This window comes from Cetorhinus maximus, chromosome 13, assembly GCF_964194155.1.
Source record: "Cetorhinus maximus chromosome 13, sCetMax3.hap1.1, whole genome shotgun sequence".
NCBI classification, from domain to species: Eukaryota; Metazoa; Chordata; class Chondrichthyes; order Lamniformes; family Cetorhinidae; genus Cetorhinus; species Cetorhinus maximus.
The window spans coordinates 28,426,154-28,446,237 of NC_135891.1; the positions used below are offsets into that span (position 1 = coordinate 28,426,154).

General features: G+C 41.5%; 1 protein-coding gene across 3 annotated transcripts in view; it reads right to left on the minus strand.

Annotated features, from left to right (window-relative positions):
* Positions 1–9,304: 9,304 nt before the first annotated feature.
* Positions 9,305–20,084, minus strand: part of LOC144689163 (protein LKAAEAR1-like) — a 29,621-nt gene continuing 18,841 nt past the window's right edge. For 2 of the 3 annotated variants that reach the window (XM_078556288.1, XM_078556289.1), the window contains exons 2-4: positions 19,268–19,591; positions 12,777–12,899; positions 9,305–10,008 (exon numbers count right to left, since the gene is read on the minus strand). In XM_078556288.1, coding sequence (XP_078412414.1) covers positions 9,946–10,008; positions 12,777–12,899; positions 19,268–19,564 — 483 coding nt within the window. In that variant the 5' untranslated portion in view covers positions 19,565–19,591 and the 3' untranslated portion in view covers positions 9,305–9,945. Of the gene's footprint in view, positions 10,009–12,684; positions 12,900–19,267; positions 19,592–20,084 lie in introns of all 3 variants that reach the window. The other variant, XR_013578580.1, reaches the window with a different exon arrangement.

The window sequence follows — 20,084 nt, forward strand, 5'->3', positions numbered from 1 at the left end:
ATGGAGGATATCCTCAATATGAAGGTGGGACTTCTGAAGACTGTGTTCTGACGAACAGGAGAAAATCAGTTCTTCAGCTTGAGAGAGGACCATATGGATATATGTAATGTTAAATGGAATAGAAAGAGTAAATTTGGAGTGCCACTTCTAAGTAAACATTGGAACAGGGTGGGCTTAACTTCGAAATAGTGAAAAGCAAATTTAGAACTGATATCATGAAGTTCTTCACACAAAGATAGATCAAAGCATAAAATGAGTGAAGTAGTGAAGGCAACACCTTAATTTCAGACAGGTGGGTATAATAGGGAGACTTCCCAGAAATTAAGATCAGATATTTTGCATTCCTTATGTAAATTTGTATAGTGAAAGACAGAAAATCAAGATAGTACCATTCATTGTCATGCTCCTTATTGAATCTTATTTAGAGCATCACTGGGAGAGGCCTGAACTCATCCATTATCTCTCTATGTGAGGAAGAAAAATGGGACTCTGGCTCTCGAATACAAATAAAGAAAATAAATGTATTTATGAAAAAGCTTGTTTCTGTAACTATTAAACTTCTAACAAGATACCTATGTGCAGGTGTTGATTGATGTTTAATTTTTAAACTGCTATTATGGTCTAATGGGAAGCCCTGCTGCAGTTATGCTCAATTACTTACCTTTGATTAAGATGCTGAAAAGTCATCCTAACATCTAATTAAGAGATTAATGTGTTTATTTAAGTATTTGATCTTCAAATACCAACTTTATCTGTACACTGAGAGATCATTCACTATTTAATACATGGTTTGGACACTCATAATGCTTTGAAAAGCAACTTTTGTGGCACAGGAAGGATCCTTTCATGTCCTTATGGAATAATAAAATGCCCATGATATTAATGTTGGACTTTAAAATTCTACTTTATCTTTTTAAGGTAACGTCTTGGTTTTTGCTTTCCTTCAGGCAGTGAGAATCTTCCTGGAGGCACTGCATTTGTGATGCAATATTTCTTTGAAAATATACTCTTAACATATATTATCCAATATGTTCCATCTTGGGGGAAACATTACTAATAGAAAGGATGGACAGTTCTTTCTCCTAAGTGAAATTTGTGTGACATGACATCCTCCTTTATTAATTATTTCCCTTTTGGGAGCATGGAATGAAAGTTTTTTTAGATTTTTTTTGTGGATTAAGTTTCCTTTAGAACTTTGGACATATGGGCAGTCAAGTGAAAGAATCTCAATATACTAGATGTTTTGAACCTTGATAGTGCTTGCTGACTGAAATTTATTATGTCCTAATATTTTATGTCTAATACCCAAAAGAAGAAAGTATTGGAGTCTAGCTGCCTCCAACTTCTGATCTTATTATCAACTTTGGGTAGAATATTTTGATTTTCTTAGTTAACCCAGCACATCTAAGGTACGGAGTAATTCATTCAACAAAATGTCCTGTTCTGGCACTCTCCTTGGCGTTAACTGGCTTGTAAAACTTTCTTTTTTGTTCTGCCTTAGCTTCTTATTCTGATTTCACTAAAATGCAAAGTCAATCTCTGACATTTCAAGTAATTTCTTATTAAGATAGAATTAAAAGAGAGAAATACCCTGTACTCAGCAGAAATTATAATTATAAATATCCGACAGATAACATTCGCGACCCCTCTCACCCCTCTTATCCCGCCCGTGGATGAGGTTTATACAAATGTCTCCTACTGCCTGCCCGTTGTGTCCGTGTGACGTCCTGAAGATTGCACAGGCCCCGAAAAATTGCAGTCAATTGCTGCCTCAAGGGCCTTAATTACATCAATAATTAATGGTGGGCGCACCCTCGGAGAGCATCGCGCCCCTGCCCAACTAAAGATCGCGATGGTGCACGGTGATGTCGGGATGCTCACCCGATGTCACCGTGCGTCATTTTACACATTGGGGTGCGGGGCCCGCCCCCGCACGTCAATGGGAAAATTCTGGCCAAAGTGATTTGCAAAGAAGCAAAAGCGATATGAAAAGAAACTGTTCACACAGAAAGTGATTTTGTTCTGGGATGCGCTGCCTAGGTGTGTGGTGGAGGCAGGTTCAATCGAGACATTCAAAAGGGAATTAGACTGTTTGTTGAAAAGGAAGAATATGCATGGTTATGGGGAGAAGGTGGGAAAATGGCACTTAGTGAATTGCTCAGAGAGCCGGTGCAGACACAATGGGCTGAATGGCTTCCTTCTGCATGTAACAGTTCTATGATTCTGTGAAGAGGTAGTATATGAGAAGAGAATAATGTTAGTGTGTGGTATGAAGAGAGAAAAGGAAGAAGAGAGTGTGCTTATACTGAGAAAGAGAGGTACTGTAGTTTTCCATTGAAGGAATTAAATTGTTGAGAGTGGGGTGAGGAAAGGTGAAAAGAGTGTTATGAGATGATATTGCAAGAAGTGGAAGAATTAAGAGGTGTTCTTACATTTGTTGTCCTTGCTGAGGACATGGAACCTCTTCCAATACTGAAGCCTAGAGGTGATGTGGGATGATGCACTGACCTTTTCAACCATCTTGGTTCATGCCTACTTTCTCTTGGCCTTGGGAGACATCCTTGTGGTTTGTGGCGGAAAAAAAACCTACCTTTGTCTCTCGCTTCCTTAATTAAGTTGTGATATATTCATCCTGGCTGCCAGAGGTCATTTTCCATTTGTTTTCTACACTTTAAAAGCAGTTTGAACAGCAGTAAATTAAAGCAGAGAATGCAATCTTGCTTGAAGAGGTGTTTCCCCACTTTTAAGTATATAAAATAGAAAATGCTGGAAAAACTCAGCAGGTCTTGCAGCTACTGTGGAGAGAGAAACAGTTAGCATTTTGAGTCAGTATGATACTTCTTCACCCTGAATATACTTAAAGTGGGATAAAGGCAAAATTCTGAAGAAGGGTCATACTGACTCGAAACGCTAACTGTTTCTCTCTCCACCTGCTGAGTTTTTCCAGCACTTTCTGTTTTTATTTCAGATTTCCTGCATCCGTAGTATTTTGCTTTTATCCCACTTTAAGTATATTTGGGAGTCACGCTGGAAATTACATATAGTGCTGGGACTGTCTGATTCTGCAGGTTACCTACCCATGAGACCCTGTCAATCTCATGCTCAGCTGCCCATTGAGACTTGCTTCCGACTCTGCATCTTTCCCACCCTGACTTAAATTCGGGCTAACGTCTTTTGTTGACTTCTCTAATGATTTAATGTAGGGGAGTATCTTGCTATGTACTACTAAGCTGTATAGAGGAGCGGCTCCAAACTCTGATTCCTAATCTGTGGTAAGTTCGTTAGTAAAAGTAGGACAGTACTTGGGGTGCTCCAATGTTTGCCAGCAGTCAGGGCAGAGAAAGAGAAAATCAAGTACAGTTTCATTCCTAATCAGTGTATTGTGATACATCTTTGAAAGTGTATGCACTTTCTTAATTAAAAAAAGTACATGAATACCAACTGAGCTCAAACATGACAGAGATTCCAGAGGATTGTTAGTATCTGTGGAACTGTACTAGAGGATCGATTGCTTGAAGGGAAGCATTTGGCTTTTCTTGTCAACACACAATCTGATAAAACTGATAACCTTTTCACACTTAATACACTTAAATTTTCCAGTCCCGCAGAGGGGACCTTGAATAAAGTTGCAAAGTAGGACATTGGGTCAGTTACCCAATGCATTCCTGCCTCCAAGTGAGCTTGCTAGCTGCAAACCATCCTGTGGAGGGGTCCCTCCTTCACAATGATGAATTTATTCATGGGGTGTGGACGGCATTGGCTAAGCCAACATTTATTGCCCATCCCTAATTGCCCTTGGGAAGGTGGTGGTGAGCTGCCTTCTTGAACCACTGCAGTCCATGTAGTGTAGGTACATCCACTGCACTTTCAGGGAGGGAGTTCCAGGATTTTTACCCAGCGACAGTGAAGGAATGGTGATATATTTCCAAGTCAGGATGGTGAGTGACTTTGAGGGGAACTTCCAGGTGGTGGTGTTCCCACGTGTCTGCTGCCATTGTCCTTCTAGATGGTAGAGGTCATGGGTTTGGAAGGTGCTGTCTAAGGAGTCTTGGTGAGTTCCTGCAGTGCATCTTGTAGATGGTACACACTGCTGCCACAGTGTGTTGGTGGCGGATAGAGTGAATGTTTGTGGATGGGGTGCCAGTCAAGCAGGCTGCTTTGTCCTGGATGGTGTCAAGCTTCTTGACTGTTTTTGGAGCTGCATTCATCCAGGAAAGTGGAGAGTATTCCATCACACTCCTGACTTGTGCCTTGGACAGACTCTGGGGAGACAGGAGGTGAGTTACTCATCGCAGGATTCCTAACCTCCAACCTGGTCTTGTAGCCACAGTATTTATATGGCTAGTCCAGTTCAGTTACAGGTCAATGGTTATCCCCAGGATGTTGACAGTGGGGGGGATTCAGCAATGGTGATGTCATTGAATGTCAAGAGATGATGGTTAGATTCTCTCATTGGAGATGGTTATTGCCTGGCACTTGTGTGGCACTAATATTACTTGTTTCTTGTCAGCCCAAGCCTGGATATTGTACATGTTCTGCTTTAGTATCTGAGGAGTCATGAATGGCGCTGAACATTGTGCAATCATCAGTAAACATCCCCACTTCTGACCTTATGATGGAAGGAAGATCATGAAGCAGCTGAAGATGGATGGGCATAGGAAACTACCCTGAGGAACTCCTGTAGTGACGTCCTGGAACTACAATGATTGACCTGTAACAACTACAGCCATCTTCCTTTGTGCTAAGTATGACTCCAACCAGTGGAGAGTTTTCCCCCTGATTCCCATTGACTCCAGTTTTGTTAGGGCTTCTTGATGCCACATTTGATCAAATGCTGTATTGTTGTCAAGGGCAGTCACTCTCACCTCACCCCGGGAGTTCGGCTCTTTTGTTCATGTTTGAACCCAGGCACTAGAGAGGTCAGGAGCTGAGTGGCCCTGGCGGAACCCAAGCTGAGCATCAGGTTGTTGCTATACAAGTGCCGCTTGATAGCACTGTTGATGACCTCTTCCATCACTTTACTGATGTTGGAGAGTAAACCGATGGGGCAGTAATTAGCCAGGTTGGATTCGTCTTGCTTTTGTGTACAGGACATGCCTGGGCAATTTTCAATGTGTGATTTTTAATTTTGCCCGATGCTACAGACAGTGCCTTCAAGGTGTCCTTGCAGCACCCACATCTGCCTTGGGGCTGAAGGCTGCCCATTACCGTAAGCCCTATTGGGCCTCCTGCTTCCATGGTCCTCCTGCTTCCATGGTCCACCTGCTGGGCTTAATTGGCTCTTAACTGGCTTCTTAATTGGCCACCTCCAGGAAGATCGTGATCAAAGTTCCACCATAGCCACTTCCGTGTTCCTGACACGGAATTGAGGCCAAAATCGGGATTGGGGCCCAACCAGGAAAATTCAGCCTAATATTTCAGATTGCGTAATATTGCTTTTAAAACTGTCAGGGGACTAAGACCTCACTCTATATTTTTATAAGATATAAATCATCCTGGCTAATCTATAAAGTTATTTTTCTTGAAAGCAGGCAAAAGCTTTAAACTGACCGAAGCCATATCTGGCTATGACTCGCACAAAATGAATTTTTGGCCTTCAGAATAGCAGCAACTTTGTTATCCCTGAAGAGGCACTAATGCCCCTGTGACTGCATAAATTCCCCAGGACTTGTACAAAGGCCCTTCGCATATCTAAGGCCAGGCCCCTGGCCAACGGAGATGACCCTTCTGCAAGGACAAAAGGACCCGATTAAAAAAAATTATTACTGATTGAAACATTAAACATCTCAAGAATCCTAAGCAAGAATATACATCCTTTGTCTGAACCAAGGTGGTGAAGTGGGAGCCATGTCACGAAGCACCCCCTCCTTCCCACCCCTCCCCAGCTGCTAGAACATATAATATTGCCTTGTGCAGCTGGAAAAAGGCAGACTGCTATTTTCCATTTAGCAGGCAGCAGCAGAAAAAGGCTCTGTCCAGGTTTTTGAATACCTATGTCCCCAACTACACTGTTTTCTACCGGAATTTCTATATCCACACCTACAAGACTAAATCATCTCTACATGCCTCTTCCATCGTAGAAGTCATCACTATGGGAAAAGTGGATTACCCAGCACCAGCTTCAGCCTGCTGACTTCTGTGAAAGAATACACCATTTGACTTTTGATTCTGGACTCTGGACTCACATGTAGCAATAATTCTCATTTTGTCTGTGGTCTTTGCCCTGATCCTCTTTCCCTCTTTTATTGTATGAATGTACTTGGGGGCTATGTAGCTATGTAGTGAATGTGTGCAAAAAAAAATAAACTAACCCTTTTAGTTCACCCTATCTTGAGTTTGCTGTGGGGTTATTAATAGACAATTTGCTTCAACCAAAACTGAGGGCTTGGGAAAATACACCACCACATATAAAGGGGGAAATCAAAAACACCTTTCTGATGTCGCCCCAGTACTTTCGAATATGTGCAAAACAATCATAAATTTATACCTAGATAATAAATTCTTCCATTTCATAAATTGAAGGAAAAGTTTGGAAAGATTGGAGAGAAGTGATAGTGAAATATCGGGAAGGCCAATACAACAGGAATATTGTATTCATTGAACTAGTGAAGGTGTTACGGTTGTGTCATTTTCCGTAAAACTCAATAAAAAGATGGGCATTTTCCTTTTAAATAGCAGCATGGAAAATGGGCAATTTACCCTGACAATATGGACTCCAGGGGGTTAGGTGACTTCTTTTGTGTTTTGTACAGACACGGGGACAGACATATCTGAATTGCTGAGAAGTTACTTAAAATGTAAATGGTATTCCCAGGTGTTAATTCACTGCCACTCTGCATTTCAATTGAAGAGATTTAAAACGATAGTTATTGCCAGACATGCTGGCCTGGTGAAGATGGAGAATTACAAATAAAGTAATTTCAAGAGCTGTTCATAACTGGAATGTTGATGGGATATCAAACATCTTTCATTGTGTGATAAATTACTTAGCTGTCAACACATTGTGTGAACGATGGAAAACATTGAAACTGTTGTCACATGACAGAAACTGTCTTAAGATAGTAGAGATCTTATTATACTTAGGACAGGTCAGGGCAAGTGAGTCTGAGACAAGGGCTACAGAAGGGAGAGATCTCACCCAACAAGAGGAAAGGACCCCACCTTGAAAAAGTCATGTCAGACAGAGAAGTGGAACTTTTCTTATACATGCATTATTATATTTTTTTCACTACAAAGATTCAACCACAATGTTGACTGGAAAAACCAAAAACCAGCTATTGCTTGGAGTACCATTGTGAATTCATCACTAGAGACCTCAACCTCCATTGTTCCTTCAACGAACTGTAAAGATAATTTTCAGGCTTGCAATGTTTCTGACGACCTTCTTGGAGAAATAGACTTTTTGGACTATAAGTAATTTAAATGCATGTTACATCTTTAGAGGAGTGGCTACATTACATTTTGGGTGTCATGGAATTAAATGTTTATCCTTTCTTTTGATTTAAACTTACAAAAAAAACTTGCTTTGTGTCCGTTCTTAAAAGTCACAGCACTCAAGAGGATTAAAACACGCCTCAAAAATACATCTTGTTGCAGTCAGGTGAGAGCTGGGAAAAAGGGAAATATTATCCCACAGCTCTCTCCCGTCCCTAAAAAAAGTCTTATGACTGGGTACCTAAGGAGGAAGTCTGGATATGTGCTAGAATTTGTGGAGTCAATGAGAAAGACATAAGACCAATACAAGACATATACAAGGAGTGTCAGACAAGAATAAGAGGCAGTGTGGGGGAGAAAGAGTTTTGAAGCCAATGTTGGATTGCACCAAGGATCAGCACTTTCCTCTTCCTGATTGTCAGTTCTAATTGAGCAAATGAGCTATGTGGTGGGGATAATGAGAACATGACTGAGTATCTGGAGAACTGACAAAAAGCTCTGGAAGACAGGGGCGTAAAGATCAGTAGACAAAAGACCAATTTATGGCATGTCAGTCTGAGGCTATGGAAGAGGATCAGAGTGAAGGTGTAAAGATTATGGGTAAAGGCTTAGAGAAAGTGAGTAGTTTCAAGGACCTGAGGTCAATGGTGGCAGAAGGTGGAAGTGTGGAAATTGAAATTAAGCATTAGATTAGATCTGATTGGAGTAATTGGAAGAAGTGCAGTGGAGTGTTATGTGAAAGAAAAGTATCGCTGAAAGACAGTTGTGAGACCAGCCTCATTATATAGTGCAAAATCTTGGGCAACATCAAGAAGAGAGGAACAATGACTGGATACTAACGAGATGCAGAAGTGGAGAGTTGTGGAGTTACAATGAAGGACAAAAATCAGGAACCAGCACAACAGTGGGTCAGGACTAATTGTGGGAGCATTGAAGAAAGTAGACATGAAGAGATTAAAATGGTATGGTCATCTGTTGCGGAGAGAGAGGAAGTGTGGTGAAGTGAATGATGGACATGGGACTGCCAGGAAGAAGTAGAAGAGAAAGGCCTAAGACCAGGTGGAAAGATGAGGTGGTGAGAAACTGAAATGCAGTGGGATTGGAAGAGGAATGGGTGAATGACAGGAGAAGATAGAGCAGGGTGATCACCCAGCAATGTGGCGGCCCCAAATAAAATGGAAGAAGCTGAAAGGAGAAGAATGAAGGAAAGATTTGGAATAACAAGTTTATGACATTGCTGCAAAGTATTTGGGAAAACAACTTACCTTTCACTCCAAATCTTTGAACTAAACAAGTCTTTGAACTGAACAAACAAGCAATTAATTTACACAGAATTAATTATTAACATCTGGAAGATAGATTATTATCCATATGGATTGAGAGATGGAAACTGTTGAGTATGGTGGAGATGGGGGTGACAAGAGAGTTGTGAGGTGCAATTGAAAAAAGTGAAAAAAGCAGAGGTATATTCACCCTTTCTGTCCTTGTGAAGATATTAAAGACCATAAATCCTCCTCCTAGGCTTAGCTTCTTGACAGAAACTGTGGTCCAATTATCTTTACCGAATCTGGAGCTATGTCAGTACATCCTGCAGTTTAGCGAATCAACTTTAGTGAAGCCAGAGCTTCAAAAACCTGAAGGTGACTTTACCATTGAAAATAAAATTCTAGCCCAGGCCTATATACTGTACTACAGTGCAAATACTGCACTGGCTTGTATGTGAACCATCATGACTATTCTCTTTAAAATTTTCCCCCTAAATATGTCCCTAATTACTTCTCCTCTGCAACTATGTTCAACACTTGAAAGCAAACAGTCTGTTGGATAAATAAACACAATACCTCATAAACACAATACATGATAAACACAATAACAAATAAATCTTCACTTTCAAAACTTTAATGCCTTGAAATTGCACTGCAATATTAGTAACAAATTTGTATGCAAGTCTGCTGCTTTAATGGCAACATTCATCTCATTTACTAAAAGAGTGGATAGAAGAATTTCATATCAATGTAGTAAGGTGGTTGTTATGAATACTTGTATAATTTTAAATACAGTAATTTTTCCATTAGACATATTTCAATATAAGAGGCACAGATTTTTAATTAATAATATCTTGTCATTAGAGGGACTCAAAATTAGAATGAAAAATTAAAACAAGTTTACCAACTTTCTTCCTTCTCCATGGGGCCCCAAACAAGACTATTTTAAAATAAATCATATGCAAACTTTATTCCAGATTAAGAATAGAAAGAAATGGAGTTGAATGAAAACTGTTAGCTCACAAAGATAATTCCACCACATCTTCAAAAGAGACCAATTTTTGGTTGCTTTAGTTGGTTGGTATATAACATACAAAGTTGCATGCTGAAATTAACTAAATCCAATTAAAACTTCATAATACTGGGTTTCGACTGATTTTGAACTTTGTTGATATATAATGTTACAAGTGATGCTCCTAAAATTGATGCTCTATCAACTGGTACAAATGTTATGACACATTGCCTATTACATAATTCGATTTATTGTCAGTCCTGCTTCATCGTTCATGATTTCTTCCACTCTTTTTCTCTGTAAAACAATAACATACATAGAAAAGGTTGTCAAAAACATTGTGAAAAAGGATTATGCAGTTCTAAGGGTGATAAGTACATATAAGTAATAGATAAACACACATTACAAAAGAAAATGAAGGATGAGGATACACTGTCCTTTCATCAATGATATCCAGACAGATGAGATAAAACACTTCTCTCAGTTGAAATGGGAATAGACAATCTTAATCCATTCCTCACAGTAGTGTATTGATGGCTCAAAATTCTCAAAATATAGCATTAAACTAGAATTTTCATATAAGGGGGAGGGGGAATAAGTTGTATGGCATAAGGCACTGTGCTTTTTCATGTGTTTAGTCGGGGTACAATTTTTGTGGTTGAGTCTGATGCCTTGTTTCACTGTACCAAATGGTGATTTGGTCTATTTTTAAGAACAATGCAAATGAATGGCTTGCCTGCGTTGTTGCTCAGTGAGTCAAAGCCATTGGCCAGGGATTCCCAAACTGTGGGTTGCGGCCTGCAGTGGGGTCGTGTGTGAGATTATAAGATCGCAAGCTCCAAAGCTTCAACGGCGTGGGGCTCGGACTGAGCTTTGACAGCTGTGAGGCCCCTTTAGACGTTTGGTTTTTTGTCACTGGGCATGGCTTAATTTTGTGTTCTCTGAGGCCCAATTGCTGCCACAACCACAGCCTGAAAAAGGGTGGGTCTTCACACCCCTACACCGGTCAACAAATCTCCCCCCTCCCTACAGGACAACTCGTGCTACCACACCACACCAGCCCCCACGCCTCTCAGGCCACTGAATGGCAGGTTCTGGGGAATAATAATCAAGCACATCTCAGAGGAAGGCAAAGTCAGGGCAGGCAAGACATATTGGAAATTGGAAGATTTCTTGAAGGGCCCTGTGAATGGTTCCATAGCACTGCATTACCAATGCACCTCATTTTCTGTGAGAATCCTGCACAGACTTTGGTGGGGTAGCTCACATCTGGATAAAGTTAATCATCTCAGGGGAAAGGGAGGCATTTCAATTGCTTTCCCTCGGTCAATGAGAATGAAATATTTCCTCTCTCAAAGAATAATGGCCCTGAAATTGCTCACCTTAACAGGTTAAGAACATAGGAATAGGAGTAGGCCATTTAGCCCCTTGAGTCTGCCATTCATTGAGACCTGTGACCTAACTCCATATAGCTGCCTTTGTTCCAATATCCCTTCATACCTTTGGTTAACAAAATCTATCAATGTCAGATTTAAATGAACAATTGAGCTGGCATCCATTACGCTTTCTGGAAGAGAATTCCAAACTTCTACCAGCCTGTGTGTGTAGAAATCCTAATTCTATTCTTGGAAGTTCTGGGTATATTTTTTTAAAACTGTGCCGTCTAGCTATTGACTCTCCAACCAGTGGAAATTGTTTTTCTCTATTGACCACATCTCTTCTCCTTAGTATCTTGTAAACTTCAATCAAATCATCCCTTGACCTTCTAAATTCCAGGGGATGCAACCCTAGCTTGTGTAATTTCTCTTCATAATTCAACACTTGGAGCCCATATCTTACCCTGGTAAATCTATATCGCATTCCATCTAAAGCCAATATATCCTTCTTAAGGTACCCAGAACTGCTCACAGTACACTAGGTGTGGTTTAAACAGGGCTTTGCATAACTGAAGCTTGTATTCTAGTCCTCTAGATATAAAGGCCAGCATTAGCCTTTTTAATTATTTCCTCTACCTGTTTATGATATTTTAATGATCTCTATATCTGAACCCCCAAGTCTCTTTGGGCTTCACTGTTTATTACTTTTCACAATTTAGAAAGGACACTGTTCTATTCACTTTAGTTATAAAGTGGATGATATCACATCTACCTACATTGAAATCCGTTTGCCAGAGTCTTGCCATTCACTTAATCTATCAATACTGTTTTGTTATCCTGCCATCTACATTGCTTACAAAGCCATATTTCTTTACGTCATCAGCAAATTTAGAAATGTGGTGTTCTATTCCATCATCTAGGTTATTAATAAATATGGCAAACAGTTGAGGCCCCAAAGAGATCTATGCAGCATACCAAGTCACATCCTGTCAATTGGAGTACCTGCCCACTATCTATACACACTGGCTGGGATTTTCCGGCCCCGTTGCGGGCGGGACTCGCCGCGGGCAAGGCGGCGCCTCAGCCAGAAGTCCATTGACTTGCAGCGGGACCGGAAGATCGTGGCAGTGGGCGGGTGTGGACAATCGCGCCCACTGTCTCCTCCTGCTCAGCCAATTTCCTAACCAGGTCAGTCGTATGCCCTTAATTCCATGGTCTTCAAAATTAGCCAACAGTCCCTTATGAGGGACTTTATCAAATGCCTTCTCTGGAAGTTCTAATAATTAACATTCATAGGCATTATGAGAGGATTTTGGCACCTCTAATGAAGCTAGCATAGCGGTGGGTGGGTGCAAAAATTTGTGCACTGCCAGGTAGCCAATTAAGTGGGTTAAACGGTCACTTAAAGTGTATTGTCAGAGGCCAACTGGAGGCATCAGGCCTGGAGTGGCCTCCTGGTGGCAGATTAGAGTGCGGAGTGGGGCAAGTGGTGGTGGGCCTGGTCTCCTGCTCCACGATGGTGTCCTGCTGATGAGGGCATTTTTAAGACGTTGGAGTGAGGGTGCTTCAAAATAGATGAACACTCTTTCTTCCTTACTTGAATCATAGGCTTCATCTCCTTCCATTCTGGAAGGACTCCGATTCTCTGATTGCCTCTCACTCGCTGAGTTTATTTGTGCAGGAGCTTACCTCCAGTTTCTCCAATGTATCTTTGAGATTAATTTTTTCATGCCATGGTGGAAGAAGGGCTTCTAGTCGGATAGCCTTTCTGGCCGTTGACTGTGATGATATTAAATGATTTATTTCTTCAGCCTAACAAAAGAAAACACAAGTGTTACTGTCTTATCAAGGTATATCAATCTTATTTCATAAGTTGTTAGGGTAAAATAAGAGGCAAGAGTTAATTTTACATATGATGTACTAACCACCATGGAGCGCAATTTGGTAAAATTAGCACTGTAGAGATAAACTGCAAGCTGTTGCGAGTGTACTAGAAAAGTTTACATGTATTCTGAAAATACGCACAGGATATGGTGTGTTTTTTGGAATTAATGTGTAGAAAAATAAATTAGTGATATTTAGTAACAAACTGAAGATACAGACTTAAATATTGTGTGAAATGTGCATCATTATTATTAGAAATCAAAAACCTAGAAACTTACGGCACAGAAGAAGGTAATTCAGCTCATCACTTCTGTGCTGGTCAAAAAAAAGTTATCCAACCTACCCCTACTTTCCAGCTCTTGTTTCTAGCTTTGTAAATTAGGGCATTTCGAGTGCATGACTACTTTTTAAATGAGATGATGGGGTCTGCCTCTACCATCCAGTCAGGCAGTGAGTTCCAGACCTTTCAACTCCCCTTTATTCTTTCTACCAATTACTTAAACTCTGTGCCTCCTGGTTATTGACCTCTTTGCTAAGTTAAATAGGTCCTCCTTATCCACTCTATTTAGGCCTCTCATAATTTTATACATTTCAATTACACTTCAACCTCCTCTGTTTCAAAGAAAATAATCCAGTCTTTCCTCCTAGCCAAAATTCTACATTCCCAGCAACAGCCTTATAAATCTCCTCTGTGCCCTCTTTTATTTGATCATAACCTGCCTATAATGTGGTGACCAGTACTCTTGCTGTGGCCTAAATAGTGTTTTATACAGTTCTAGCATAATGTCCTCATTCTTACATTCTATGCCTCAGCTAGTAAAAGAAAGTATATCATATGCTTTCTGAACCACCTCATTTAGCTGTTCTGCTACCTTCAGGGATCTGTGGCATGCACTTCAAAGTCCCTCTTCTCCCCTAGACTTCTAAAAATCCCACCATATATTGTGTATTCCCTTGCCCTGTTGCCTTCCCCAAATGCATTAGCACATAGTGTCCAGACTAAATTCCATTTGACACTTTTCTCCCCACCTAACTAGTCCATTTATATCTTGTTGCAGTCAACAACTCTCCTCACTAATAACCACATGGCCAATTTTTGTATAATTTGCAATTTTATTAATCATTTAAGTCTAAATTATTGATGAATGCCTTGAGAAACAAGGGACCTAGTACTGAGCCCAGCAGAATCCCACTGCAAACAGCATTCCTATTACAAAAGCACCATTGGCCATTACCTTATGCTTCCTGCCATTAAGCCAGTTTGGATTCAACTTGCCACTTGCACTTGGATCCCATGGGCTCTTGATTTTCTGACCAGTCTGCCAAGCAAGTCCTTGATAAAATTCATGTAGACTACATGAAATCTGTTTCCTTATCAACCCTCTTTGTTACCGCCTCAAAAAATTCAATCAAGTTAGTTAGACATGACCTTCCCATAACAAATCAACAGTGACTGGCCATTCTAAATGACCATTAATACGCGCCTCAAGAGTTTTTACCATCTATGGGTGATAGGGGTTGCGGTTTTGGAAGGTGCTGTTGGTGAAGTCTTGATGAGTTGTTGTAGTGCAGCTTGTAGATGGTGCAACTTGTAGATGGTACACAACGTAGCCATGTTGTGCCAATGATGAAGGAAGGGTGGTGAAGGATGATGGAATGAGTGCTAATTAAGTAGGCTGTTTTTTCCTGCATGCAGTGGATTTCTTGAATGCTGTTGAAGCTGCATTCATGCAGATAACAGGGAAGTATTCCATCACACACCTGATTTGTGCCTTGTAGATGGTGGGCAGACTTTGGTGAGTCTGGTGAGAAACTTGCTGCAGAATTCCCAACTCCTGACCTGCTCTTGTTCCATAATATCTATGTGGCTGGTCCAGTTAAGTTTCTGGACAATGGTAACCCCTAGGCTGTCAGCGGTGGGGGATTCATCGATGGTAGTGTCATTGAATGTCAATGGGAAAAGGCTTGGCTCTCCCTTTTTGTAAATGGCCCTTGCCTGGCAATTAAGGGGCAGGTAACATTCGCGTCACACATCAGTCCAAAACTAAATGATGTCCAGGTCTTGCTGCTTGGAGCCACAGGCTACTTTATTACTTGAAGATTGTGAATAGAACTGAACACTGTGTGATCATCAGTGAGTATCCCCACTTCTGGTCTTATAATGAAAGGAAGGTCATTGATGAAGCAGCTGTAGACGGTTGGGTCTAGGATACTGTCCTGAGGAACCCCTGGAGTGATGCCCTGGGGCTGAGATGATTGACTTCCAACAACCACAACCATCTTCCTTTGTGCTATGTATGACTCCAGTCAGTGGAGTATTTTCCCAATCTATATTTATCGTATTCAATTTTAATAGGGGTCCATAACGCCACACTCCATTAAGTGCTATTTTGATGTCATGGGCAGTCACTCTCCCTGCACCAGTTTTGTCCACTCACTTGATCTATCACTATCTCTTTGCAATTTTATGCTTCTATCTACACTACTTCTGAAGCCACCTTTGTATTGTCAGTAAATTTAGATATGTGGCCTCCTATTCCAATAGCTAAGTTGTTAATAAAAATGGTGAATAGTTGAGGCCCCAACACACATCCTTTCAGGACGCCATTAGTCACAGGAAAAACTAAACGATGTTTGTTACAGCGCAGAAAGAGGCCATTTGGCCCATTGTGTCTGCACTAGTTCTCTGCATGAGCAAGACACGCAGGCACACAGACACGCACACACACACGCACACACCGCCACCACCCCCCAGCCTTCTCACCGTAACCCTGCACATTCTTCCTTTTCAGTTAACAGTCTAATTCCCTTTTGAATACTTCAATTGAACCTGCCTCCACCATGCTCTCAGACAGTGCATTCCAACCCTCACCATTCGCTGTGTGAAAAAGTATTCCCTTATATCACTCTTATTTCTTTTACTAATTACTTAAAAATGAAAATGGGCAAAACATTATAGCAGAAGGATAGATAAAAGTGTTTGACCCAAATAAACATTTGATAGACAAATAAAGTATAAGGAACAAATTGAATGAATTGGAGGCACAATTTAGCTTGGACAGTATGACATGATGCAAAACAATCTGTACTTCATTAAGGGCGTCCTCATTGAAGTCTGCCACCTGCTGCAACAACTGCAGCCTCACAGTAGGACGACAGCAATATTGCCAGAGCCTCTGAAGGCGACCATGGCCATGAACACTTATGCACTGAACTCCTCCCAGACTGGAGCAGACGATATTTGCAACATCTCCAAGTTTGCCGTCCAGAGTTGCATAAGAGAGGTCACTGAGGTCCTACAATTCAAGAGAGCTGACTACATTTCATTCTCTCTTGCCAGAGAGCAGCAGGTGCAGCTTTGTGAGGATTGCAGGCTTATCCATGTTGCAAAGTGCCATTAACTGCACACATTGTTTTGAGCGGGCTGCATGTCAAGTCTGAGATGTACCGCAACTGAAAAGTCACTCAACATCCAGCTGGTGTGTGACCATATGCAGAGAACCATCCAGGTCAATGCGCAGTATCCTGGCAGCAGTCATGGCACCTTCATACTGTGGCAGCCTGTAGTGCCAATTGCATTTAAGCCATCACGACAACCCAGGGGGTAGCTACAGGGCAACTAGGACTCTCCTTTGATGATATGGCTCGTGATTTTGGTGCACAACCCACACACACATGCAGCTTGCATATAATGAAAGCCATGCTGCCATGTTTGAACAATGTTTCTGCTGCAAGGACTGCTCTGGAGGAATGTGTCAAGAATTGTGGTGGGCTGCTGCATGCTGCAAAACCTCATCATCATGAGGGACCAACCCATGCCACTTGCTACATGAGGAGCAGTAAGAGGAGCAGGAAGGGAGGAGGCAATCTAGGCAGCCCCTTTCTGGCTGGGCTGTCTGAGTGATTCATTTGATTGCAATACCAGTAAATTTCAATTTCCTATTCACTAACAGTTCCCACAGTTACCTTGGCTTTGTTAATGATTATCACAGTGTCATTTGGCTGCAAGGCAAAAATAAAAGGCAACACAAAATTAACATTCCAAACCAACTTTACCAATCAAATCATCCAATATGCCAGACAATCAACCAATCAGCCTTGTGCATTCTCTTAGTGTATGTTTTCCATGTGCCTTTACCTGTCCTAGTGCTCTTATGCAGTGCTACCACAATGACTGCAGAATGGCTGGTGGAAGATTGCTGGCTTTAAGAGTGGGATGCATCAGATGTAACCTTGGAGGACAGCCTGAAGCAGCTCTGGGCCTAGAAGGCCCCAGCTGTGGACTGCATCAGTCTAGGCTGGCTGGCAGGAGCAGGAGGACGAATGCTGTCATCCTGGGAGAGGACAGCAGGATCATGCCTTGGGATGGTACATTAATAATTTCTAGTAATCTGTTGGAGGACTGCTGACACCCTGCAAGCTGCTGAAAACACTGGTATCTGCAAGTGTGCTGGCAAGAGTCTGATCTCGCATGGTAGAGAGCTGATCTTGCATTACAGAAGTCTAAGTTTCCAATGCAGCGCCCAGACTTTGGATGACTTCTGCTTGTACTGAAATGAAAGCTGAGGCATTGGTCATCACACACTGCATCTCCATTACCATACTCTAGCAATGATGGTTACCACGCTAGAAAGGATGAATTCCAAGCTCTGTGCAATGTCCTATGCCAGGTTGGTGCCAGACTCCTACACAGTCCTTGACACAGGCTTTCTGTCAGACCTGAATGCACCAAGAATGTCATTGTGCACAACCATCAGCATTCTTTGTAAGCTGCCTCAGTGAATTGCTCATCTGAGTCCTCTGCAGCAGAACCTCTGTGTCACCTTACCCTTCGGCAAGCGAAGACTTGCACTACTCTTGTTCCCTGCCCTGCTATAGGCCACTCCTGCCTGATGTCTCACCACAACAGCATGTGGTGTAATTAGATACAGCTGCAGTGTCTGAACTTGTGGCCGCGAGTGTGAAATTGAGTCAGTTTCTTTTTCATCACTGTTTCCCTGCAATTCCATCTCTTGCTTTTCCATCATTGTCTGGCCAGGTTGAAGTTCTTGGGTATTTGCAAAGAGAAAGGCAAAAGGGTGGGTATGAGAGGAAGGCTGGGTGAAAGCAAGAAGAGCTTCATGCTTCCACCCTTTGCAGCTTCTAAATCAGAAGTGTTTATGGGATGACGGGGAGGTGGCTATAAGGAGAAGGAACAGACATGAGAATGCTATCATCTTCACTGGTTTAATCCCAACAGATGGCGACAGCCTCAGCGATGGCCACTCCAATGATGATGACCAAAATCTCCTCTATTAGGGTGAAGATATGCAGCTGTTTTTGTTCCATGCTGGTTAGCTTCTACAGTTGCTGGTTATGCGTCAGCTTGAACTGTGGGAGAGAGAGAAGTCTGTCATTGAGCGTGATGCAATCTATTTGGATGATGTGCCTGTCATGGTTGAATAACTGGCAGCACATACAAGCTGTGAGATGTGGCTATGAGGCTTGCAGCCGTGCTAAGCGTGTGAGGGTGAACAAAAGCTATGAATGTGAGGAATGAGTCATAATTGATAGAGGTTGTTGGTAGGTGAGTGATAAGGATGTTGTGCATTGAGCAGTTTGTGAGGCTGGTGGTTTAGTCGGTGGATATGGTATTTGAAAATAAATTAACTGACCCTGACCATTTGCATAAGGTCATTGAACCACTTGCAGCACTACTTCCAGGTCCTTGGGGCTTGACTGCTGGCATTGACCACCATAGCTAACTGGTCCACTGCCTGTGTACAATCTTGAGGCCTCCTGGCCCCATATGGATAGGGAACTTCTCTCCTCCTGTCCACCTCCTCCACTAAGGCATCCAGTTCAGCATCAGAGAACTTTGGAGCACACTCTTTCCCTTGCTGTAACATAATGCCCTTTTCTTCCTGCTCAGATTCTCCTCGACTCTGCTCCACCTAGAGTGCACCATGTCTTTAAGAGCCATACATGCAGAAACCATGCAAATTAGCAGACTGTACGAAGCAATGAGTACAGGTTAGTCGTGCATCATGATACCTACACTCGTTTTTAGGGGCTAGAGTTTTTTTCCCTTATATGTCAAAATTAGAACTTTAACAACACATAATTTTTCATCAATTAAATTGTATTGATTTTCATCTTGATATCTGTTGCAATTCCCTGTGCGTGCTGCCCAAGAATTGATTGAAGATAATGTGAGATAATCCTGCTGTTTTTCAGTAATTGTAACCATCATAACATAAGATCAAAAATTATTATTCAATTGCATGGTTACAAGAAATGTTTGAAACCTAACTTACTCTCATTTTTTGGTAACGTAATCTCATGCGCTGTATCTTGTTGTGCGATTCAGCAGCCTTTAGCTGTCCAATAAGATTTTGATGCTTTTTCCTTTCTAATTGTTGATTGCAATCAAGACGTGCATCTGGTCCAGGAATAATAAAAGCTCCGATCTTTGGGTATTTCTGAGCATTTGGTGCAGCTTTCTGGAGTCCCTTAAGAATTGTCTGCTGAGAAACTCTTTCCTCTAGATTTATTTTGGCTTTAATCTCAATTTCTGAAATTAAGCCATTCGTTTTGACTTCCTTCTCAGACATTTTATTTGGCAATTATTTTTCTAGATTCTGTAATAAAATGGAGACAAAAATGTTCAGCATCAGAGTTTGTATGAGAAAAATAATCTAAAATTAGCCGTAGGTAATTCTGTTTCCTCCATAAAACTTGCAATTTGGTGGATTCTTTGTAAGAAATGTGCTCTGAAGAAAATATCTTTAATTTTTATTAACTAATTTACTCTGTTGTGTTATAAGTATGGGTACCATCAGGATCTTACTGTATTTCTTTTTGCATCTGTGCAATTATATAGCTTAGGATGGATGCTCCTCTTTTCAGCCCTTAGGAAATTGGCATTATAGTGGCTCAATAAAAAGGACAAAAAAAAGGATCATTCTTATTTGCGTTCAACCGAGATTTTCTGGGGCCCCATGTGTTACAGAGCCTGCCCCTATCATAGGGCAGAATATTACGCTCAGCGCGCGAGTGCACACCTGACACGCCTGACCGTAAAATGACACGCGATGATGTTGGGCAAGCCAACATCATTGCGCAGTCTCGTGA